Source organism: Arvicanthis niloticus, chromosome 9 (assembly GCF_011762505.2).
Source record: "Arvicanthis niloticus isolate mArvNil1 chromosome 9, mArvNil1.pat.X, whole genome shotgun sequence".
In the NCBI taxonomy this organism is placed as follows: domain Eukaryota; kingdom Metazoa; phylum Chordata; class Mammalia; order Rodentia; family Muridae; genus Arvicanthis; species Arvicanthis niloticus.
In genome coordinates this window covers 83,717,323-83,726,979 of record NC_047666.1, presented here as the reverse complement: position 1 = coordinate 83,726,979, position 9,657 = coordinate 83,717,323, and the positions used below count along the sequence as shown (strand labels likewise).

The 9,657-nt window shown below is 44.7% G+C and overlaps 1 protein-coding gene across 22 annotated transcripts in view; it reads right to left on the bottom strand.

The window, feature by feature from the left end:
* Positions 1 to 5,244: 5,244 nt before the first annotated feature.
* Smco2 (single-pass membrane protein with coiled-coil domains 2) overlaps positions 5,245 to 9,657 on the bottom strand; it is a 40,304-nt gene continuing 35,891 nt past the window's right edge. For all 22 annotated transcript variants that reach the window (XM_076940862.1, XM_076940882.1, XM_076940865.1 and 19 more), the window contains one exon: positions 5,245 to 5,501. In XM_076940862.1, coding sequence (XP_076796977.1) covers positions 5,303 to 5,501 — 199 coding nt within the window. In that variant the 3' untranslated portion in view covers positions 5,245 to 5,302. The remainder of the gene's footprint in view (positions 5,502 to 9,657) is intronic.

Sequence of the window (9,657 nt, the reverse complement as noted above, 5' to 3'; positions counted from 1 at the left end):
CTATCCCGTTCTTAAGATATATGTACACACACACACACACGCACACACACACACACACACACACACATATATATATATATATGTATATTCAAAAATTATGGGGGGAGTGTGACATACGCAGTTTCAAAATAATCAAGGAAACCTATTGAGAAACACACACTGAATGTGGCAGGGGGTTATTTTGTGAATCTGAATAGACAGCATGTATGAACTTTTCATTTTATTTTTTGCAAGTTTTCTGTTTGATATTGTGACTGTGAGTGTATTGCCTTCAGGGACGAGAAGAGGGCATCAGATTCCTCTGGACTTGGGGTTCCAAGTGGATGCCTGTGTGGGTGCTGGGATCCAAGCCCCAATCCTTGACAACACAGCAAGCAGTGTTAACCACTAAGCTATCTCCCCAGCCCCTTAGTACTACTGCAACTGTAAAACCTTCCCACTTCTCTGCCCCTCTTTGTGTTTCTGGGGTTGGAGGAAGGAAAAAGAAAAGGAAAAACGGACTCTGATGACTAGCCCCCGTGACGTAACTGGTACAGGTGCCTTAGAGACCCCGGGAAATGGATGCTCAGAGCAAGACTTCCATGTGCATGTGTGGGGGCTGCTCTCAGAATGGAGCCATAAAGAAGAGGATGTTGGGAATAGGGTTGAGATGGTAGAGTCACATAGCATGCAATGACTATATGACTTTGGCGGATCCCCAGTCAGTGCTGGTGCCTGGGTGACCTTTCAGACATGTGCCCTGTGTTGGTCATGCAGACAATTCCCACAAAACGGGACTGTATCGGTTATGTTAGCTTACAGGCGATTCCACTAGGCTCCTCCCAGGTACCTAGCAACAGCTTATGTCACCACCTGCTACCTCCAGGTGCTTCAGCTGTGGGCTGCCCCACCACTCCAGCTCCGCCCCCCCCCCCCCCCCCCGTTCCCACGCATTCCTGGCCAGTCCCTCTTCCCATTTCTGTCCTTCTCTGTGCCCATCCTCTTCTCTTCCCTCACAGTTCTACTCCTATCTGTCTGCCTTCCACATGTCTACTCGTCTGCCTCTACCCCTTCTCCAGGTCCTCACTCCCCTCCCTTCCCCAAATAGACCCCCTTATGCCAGACCTGTTGTGTGGCACAATTACTCAGGGGCACACCTTGGCAAGAGCCCACCAGGTAGCCCCTTGCCGCATTATATTTCGTAACAGTAACTAAATACCTGAGAAAAAAAGGGAGAAGGATCTGTTCCGGCTTACAGCTAGAGAGGATTCAGTCCATCAAGGTAGGGGCGGCTGGAACAGGAAGCAGCTGGTCACATTGCCTCTGCAGTCAGAAAACAGAAAAAAAGATGGATGCCGGTGCTCAACTCACTTCCCTGCCCCCACTCTTATTCCATTTAAGCTCCTGCCCCATTGGATGATGCTACCTACACTTCGGATGAGTCTTTTCCTCCTCAGTTCTACGTCTCTGAAACACTCCCACAGATACACCCAGAGGTGTGTGCACTCACTCTCCTAGGTGAGTCTAAGTCCACTCGGGTTGACACTGAAGATCAGTCCTCAGAGGGATCTGGGGTAAGGCAGCTTCTTGACCCCGAGCCAGGGAGGGAGGATCCTCGCTCTGCAGCCAACACTCTGGGCAAGCAGGGAAGGCACTGCCTTCCACAGGGGGAGATTAGATGACTCCACCAAACACACAACTGGGGTCAGAGAATACCTCTAACCTGACTCTGAATCCAAGTTCAAAGCACTTATCACCACTGCACACTTTCATCACTCAAAGAACGGCACACAGAGGCTTGTGAACGCTCATCTCTCCTCAGAGACCAGCACATACTCATACAATGATTCAGACATTTTTAGCTAACAGCGTGGAACAGTGCTGGGCTCAGCAGACCATGGCATTAAAAGATCTGGAAAAGCCCTGACCCAACCAACCAAGACCAGCTAACAACTCCAAACACTCTTGATGTTACAGTGAGTAACAAAGTTTCCGTCACTCTATAGAATTCTATGTTTTCACTTCCAGCTTTCCAGGGTGTGATGCTGACAAAACTGAAAATAAAGAATAATACTTGCATTCCAAGGATAATCTTTCCCTAGGAACAAACTTTTCAGCTTTGTCAAAGTCCCAAGGAAAATTATCTTAGAAGTCAGTGAAATGCTAACTTATCCTTTAAGGTTCTCTTCTTAAAACCCTATTTCATTATTTGTGCTATATAATTATCACAAGGTTTTGAGCTTTATGCGAGCTACTTAACCTCAAACTTCCTTTTAGGGTCTATAGGAAATCATTTGGTATCAAATCCAATAGTAAGAACTTACCTAAGAATTAGAAAATACCCTCACCACCTTCTGCCTCCAATCTGGTCTGAACAGTCTTTTTATCTGTAAACAAGCTTTTATCCTTGACTTAAAAAAAAAAAATAGCATAAGGGGGCTAGAGAGATGCCTTAGCAATTAAGAAAACTGACTGCTCTTCCAGAGGTCCTGAGTTCAATTCCCCACAACTACATGGTGGCTCACAACCATCTCTAATGGGATCTGATGTCCTCTTCTGGTGTGTCTGAAGAAAACAGTGTACTCATATAAATAAAATAAATTATATATATAAATTCATATATAATTTATACACATACACACACATACACACACACACACACACACACACACACACACACACACACACGCAAATGAAACCCTTTGAATGTTCATTGGTCCCAGAGATTTTGATTGTGTGTGTCCTGTCCTGGAAATTCTCTCCCCCACCAGCCAAATCCCTTCCCCCAAGAAGTCGCTCATGTCCTGATTAGCCTGTGTGCTTCATGACTAATCTGTAATCCAGTTAGCCTTTGTCTGTAACAGCATGGTAGCAATTTAAACTCTGGAGAGTTTAAACAGTCTGGGGGATTTGTTAAAATAGAGACTTGGAAGGATTGGGACATTTGGAGGCAGAGCTAGATAAATAGGTAATGAAATGCTTCTATCTGAATAGCTGGTTCCAGCACTACACAAACCAATTACATCAACAACCAGTAAGGTCTTACAGCTACAGAATACCAGCATAAAAGTGATATTTGGGGCTTGTGAGATGGCTCAGGAGGTAAAAGCACTTGCCACACTGCATACCGGATAACCTTAGTTTGATCCCCAGAGTCCACAAAATACTGGATGAGAGGCACACATCCAAGACCCCACCACTCCTTCATGGAGACAGGCAGCAGAGACAGGAGAATTGCCAGAAGGCTCCTGACTTCCAGCAACTACCAGCTACTGTTCAGTATGTACAACAGCAGAAACAACAAGAGACAATGCATCAACAAGATGGAAGGAGAGCTAGCTCCCCAAACTGGTCCTGTCACCTTCATGTGTATGCTCACAGGCACACACACACACACACACACACACACACTCACACACTCGCATATACACACTAACTGTTTATAGTAACATTTGGAGTTTTCCGAAGCTGTGTGCACATTGGCAATCTATACAAGTGGAAACAGACTGGATTTTGCAGCAGGGACCCATGTGTATGAGGTTTATATAAAGGTGACAACATGAATGTGAAGAACAAACGGTACCTCAGCTTAGAAGTTTTCTATGATTAGTGATGGCTGGAATGTGAACTCAAGAATTCAATGATGGAATTGCAAGTTATCTCAGAGATGTAAACCAGGCATGGTAGTATACGTCTGTAGTCTCTAAACTGGAAGTGCAGGGTAGGAGGACTGCCACAAGTTTGACACCAGCCTGTTCTCCATAGCAAGGCCAGCCAGGGCTGCATAGTGAGATCCTGTTTTGAAATACAATAAATAAATAAATAAATAAATAACCTCAAATAAACTAGAAAAAAATAAAACCTTTCAACTTTTACTCCTGTTTTTTTGTTTGTTTGTTTGTTTGTTTGTTTTTTTCTCTCTCTCTCTCCAGGATGGTTTTCCTGTTCTTGCCATAAAAATACCCATGATTCAATTCAGGCCTAAGGATTGGACTACGTTCTAAAGCTATCTGCCCATTCACCTTCCACTCCTTTATCTATTACAAAACTACCTGCCATAAAGTCCATGTTCCCATGTTTACCTGTCCATCCCTCCCTCTTCATGTCCACCCAGACCACCGAATGGGTTGTTTGCCTTTGGAGATAGGGCCCAAGGCTTGTCTCTGATTTGCTGCGAAGCTGAGAATGATTTTGAACTTCTGATCCTCCTGCCCCATCTGCTAAGTGCTGTGGTTACAGGCATGAGCCACCATGTCTGGTTTTATGTGTGGTTATAGACATGCACCACCATGCCAGGTTTTGTACCATGCTAAAGATTAAAGCCAGGGCCTAGAGCATGCACACGTCACCAACTGAGCTACATCCCAGCCCCCGTAACCAGTGGCTTACCCTCCACCCTCCTGCCCACTCCATGACAATTCTATCAGTCTTGCACAGCTCAGTTACAACGACTTCCTCATTGCCTATGATTAAGTATGAAACATTCCATCTTCCCCATATCAGTCAGAATTCTTTTGATCGTAAGCAACAGAACAGATCTGGCAGGTTGAAGCAGAAAAAAAAAAAAAAATAGAACGGACTGGACTTTCTCTCAAAAACAAAAATTCCACTAGATTTTCTTAAAATTCTCAAAGAATATCTGATACAACACACTGTGTATCTGTGCTCTCTCTCTCTCTTTCTCTCTCTCTTTCCCTCTCTCTGTGTGTGTGTGTGTATACAAGCATGTATGCACGTGTTTATGAGTATGCTCATGAGTGTGCTTATACATGCCACCTCTTACTCACAGGAAGGCAGAAGCACAGTCTGAAGGGACCACCTGTAGTTGTCATTGCTAAGGAAAGATAGTTTTCTAGGGTTGTCAAAGGAGAAATGAACACTTTGAGAAATACCTCACTGCCCTCAAGCCCCAGTCCACAGAAGAAAGGAATTCTTCCTTCTCTAGGACCTCAGAGTTTAAAACAGCGACAGTAGAGAGTGGGGAGCTAGTGCATGGCTGTCCGGATGTGTCAGGGTAGAAGAGACAGGCTGGAGCCGGAAGCGATGAAAGCAGTCATTGCATGAGCTCACCTCTAAGCCCAGAACTTGGGAGACTATAGCAAAGGATCATGAATTCGAGACTAGCCTCCCGTACATAGCAGTAAGATCCTGTGTTTAACTGATGAAATCTTTTCATTTTTTCTATGATCAAGTAAACAGTATTTAATATCAAACAATACCCTTTATAGAATACTAATGGTGTCATTTGAAAAATAAGCTAACTGCTATACTATAGGAACATGTTTTATTGAAGAGGAAGAGTGTTATCGGTAGCTTTGGATCTTTAGGACGGTAACAAATCTTCCGCTTCCAAATTCAAGAAAGGCGACATCATCTCCCGAAGATCCCACATGGTGCGGTGCCCCAGCACACTAGGCAGCACCCTTTCGAAGAGAAACGTGGCGTCCACAAACAGTATATAGCACGACAGTCCAGTGATGGTGACCACGTAGACCATGACGAACAGCTTCAGTGCGTGCTTCCTATAGTAAAGAAGACCCAGAACAGAACCTCTGTGAAGGTGTGGACCCTCCATCCCCACAGCTCCACCCTCTGCAGTCACCCACCTATGACCGCAGTCAATTCTGTAAAAGGTGGAAACAGCGCATGCGCATTCCCACAAGCTCGGTTGGTCCCTTTCGCTCTGTTTTTGTTCCCTTTCTAGATATACCCGCATTTGTTTGTTGGCTACTACAGAATCACTGATGTTGATTGACTTTTAAAGATGTATTAATTTTCTTTCAAACAAATGAAATTATATCTGTAATATTTAAAGAGTGCACAGTCACCAAGCACACAAATACATGTGCAATGGCATATAAAATTCACATATAAAATTCACTATGCACTGCCCAGTAGAGTGGGTATAAGGTAGCTTCTAATGAACAAGTCCATTGCGGAGGTCTTTATGAGGTTGCTGACCATATATATATATATATATATATATATATATATATATATATCTCAATATCATACCTTCTCTGATAAGACGTCTAAGTCCTTTCCCTATTTTATTTTAAAGTCTGGGTTATATTTTGTTTTCTGGGTATTATTAAAGTTCTTTATATATTAAGGATACTAAATTCTTAATTTTAAGAATTTTAAGCACTTGGGAGGCAGAGGCAGGTAGATTTCTGAGTTCGAGGCCAGCCTGGTCTACAGAGTGAGTTCCAGGACAGCCAGGGCTACACAGAGAAACCCTGTCTCGAAAAACAAACAAAAAAGAATTTTAAAAAAGATATATGTATGTATATATACATACATGTGTGTGTGTGTGTGTGTGTGTGTGTGTGTGTGTGTGTGTGTGTAAGAGACAGTACTAGCTCAGGACACCCAAGACCAAATTCTCAGCACAAAGGAGATTTATTTGCCCCAGAGGGTCAGAGAGCAGAGAATAAGAGACAAAGACAGGAGACAGAGGATAAGGGAGGAGAAGGGAACAAGGGAGGTGGGAGAGGTATTTGTCCTGGGGGACAAAGGACTGCCTCTAAATAGAGAGGCGACAGAGGTGGCCCATAGAAAAATGACAGTTTATAAAGGTACGAGGGGAAACTCCACGTTAGGGTGAAGTGTTTAATTTTAAATCAGGCATGTTAATTAGGTGAGCCAAAGGGGACTTTTGACTGCTGGACGTCAATACTTTGATAGCTGGACCTTGGTGGTGAGCCTCAGGAGGAGGAAGCGGCCAAATAAGGGAACAGACCTTGGTGTCTAGCTTTAGGAATGTAACCTAACAGTTTAGCAAGGCAGAGGGAATGGGGGAGGGGCAAGGCCTGCCAGAGCCATATTTTCCATACTTGGGCTAGCTATGCCTCTGTGTGTGCGTGTGCGTGTGCGTGTGCGTGTGCGTGTGTGCGCGCGCGCGCGCGCGCGCGCCGCGCAAGTTGGAGTGGGGAGGTCAGAGGACTTTAGAAGCTAGGTCTCTCCTTTCCCTCTGCTGAAGCAGGTTCTTCCTTGTTTCTGTGTTGTGTGACAAAAACATTTCCTGAGGAGAGGTAACACACAGTCTATGCCCCCTAGAGAGAGGACCCACAACAGACCAAAGTACAGATACCATCAAAGTCCAACTTGGTGAATCATAACTTTTACTGGGTTACTCACAGGAATATGGGTGAGGGGTCACAGCATCAGAAGTGACTCAAAGACAGCCGTACCACCAAAGACTACCCCCAGCACAGGTGACAGCTCCCAAAGCTGGGGACCTGGAACACACCACAGCCTACAGGCAGCTCAGCAGGCTGGAGAGTGTCCTTCTCAGGTACCTCAGGTGGACTAAACCTCTTCCAGGCAGCTCAGCTGGTTTCTGCATCTTCCAGACAGCTGATCTCATCTCAGAGTCTCCCTTGCAGGCCAACTTCCTTCCATTTGAGGGGACTCTCAGTCTTTATTGCTTACTCTGGCTAGGTGGGGTCTAGTGAGTCTGGTCAGTTTCAGGGACTTCCTGAAGCTATTTTGAGTTGATTACCTTCCTGCTCAAGAAGCTTCCTGCAGTGTAGAAACTGTTACACACATTCTGCAAAGCTGATTACTACAGGCCAGGTGATCATAAGTTTCAGAGGCATCTCCTGTCCTCACCTAACAAACTTGTTGTGGGATTGCCTGAACTGCAGATATATGCCACCGAAACTCGTTTGTTATGTGGGTTCAACCTGAGGATCAAATTCAGGTCATCATGATTCAGTAGAAAGCACTTTTGGGGTCAGGGCATGGTGGTGCACACCTTTAATTCCAGCACTTGGGAGGCAAAGGCAGGTGAATCTCTGTGAGTTTGAGGTCAGCCTGGTCTACAAAGCAAGTTCAGGACACCCAGGGCTACAAAGAGGAACTCTGTCTCAAAAGAGAGAGAATGTGAGGGGGGAAAGAAAAAGAAAAAAGAAAAAGAAAGCTAGCACTTTTCCCAAGCAGCCATCTCTCTGGCCCGATTCCTGACAATTTTCTACCTACTGACTCTATGGAGATGACTATACTATTTTAACTGACCTCACTCCTCTTTTGAGCCTGGTGTATGTCCCAAAATGATGGAGACAAGATTCCAGTTTCATAGCTTCATACATTGTTCAGAAGAAACAACAGAATTGAAACAATTGAACTACAATGTGACGTTTCGAAACAACCGTGCTCCAGAGAAGAGGTTGCTCAAGATTCTCTCTGGGTTGGTGGCTGGGAATGAAACGGCAGAGATTTTTCTTGGAGAAAGGACTGCTTCTCCAAGATTACCATCTTGGAGATCTATAAAGGTCAGATCTATAAAGGGATCCAAGGACTCAGAAACTGAGCCTGGGATGGTGTGACACACTTCTACAATACAGCACAGAGCCCCAGCTGATGCAGCTAACCTGAGCTATGTATCTGCCTCAGATGAGAAGATTCAAATGTTTCCATCAATGTCTCTCCAATATTATATGAGGAAGAGGTTCCCAGACACATACCCAGAGAATGCCGTTGTTTTCTAACAAAATCTCAATCCTTCTATTTTACCAATGAAGATTCGAGAGCCAGAGACTGGGGTGAAAGCCTGCTGGCTCAGAGAGGCAGAGAAAGCACCCAGCTGACCTTCCTCCTCAGCTGACATCCCATCAGGATCTCCCCTCAGTTTATTGTCTTCATAAAACCTCCCTCAAACTCAATGTCCCTTTTCCTACTTCCTATGTATTAGTACTCTGTCTAAACTCCACCTCCACAGTTACCTGGCAACCACCAGGTAGGCCTGGTCCACTATAAAAGGGGCTGCTTGCCCCCTCCTCACTCTCTTAATCTCTTACTCTCTTAAATTCTCTCTCTTACTCTTACCTTCTTGCCTCTCTGTCCCCTTCCCCCCCTTTCCTCTCTCCACGTGGTCATGGCCGGCCTCTACCCCCCCCCCCGCCTCTACTACCCTCCTGGCTCCCTTCCCCATGCCCTCAATAAACTCTATTCTATACTATACTGGTGTGTGACTGGTCCCTCATGGGAAGAGATGCCTCTGCATGGGCCCGCTGAGACATCCCTTCCCCCATACCTCTCCACACACCCACAGAACATACTCTCTTTATCTCTTTATCTTTTTATAAACACTTCACTATGTGTTTCTCTAGCCATCCTCCTGACTCCCTCTCCCTCTCCATGTTTTTTTCTTAATAATCCTATGTTCACTTCCCGCCAACTGGTTGCCTGCTCTGCCTCTTGACCTATGGTTGACTTTATTTAATCCTGTTCACAATATTCAGGCAGAAAGCTCTTGGATTAACGCTGTATGCTAAGACTGAGCCACACCACAACTAAAAACAGCTTTTGTTTCCCAGTAAATAACACAATCTCGGAGTTCACAGTGTGATCAGATATCCTGTAACAGAACTCCATATCCCACCACAGGGATACTGGTATATCCATTTTTTATTGTTACTCTATCTACAGTAGCAAGGAATAGAACCGAACTGACCTAGATGTCCATCACAGATAAATGGGTAATAAAAATGTGGCTAGTAGACACCAAGGAAATTAAATGAAAAAGAAAAGTGAAATTTGCAGGAAAAGTAGATGAGCTGAAAATACATAGGATTAAGCAGGGTCACGCAGTTTCAGAAAGAAAGAAAAAAAATGTTCTGTCATATGCAGATCCCTGCCTGTAATGTATACACGCTTATATGTAGTCATGTATAA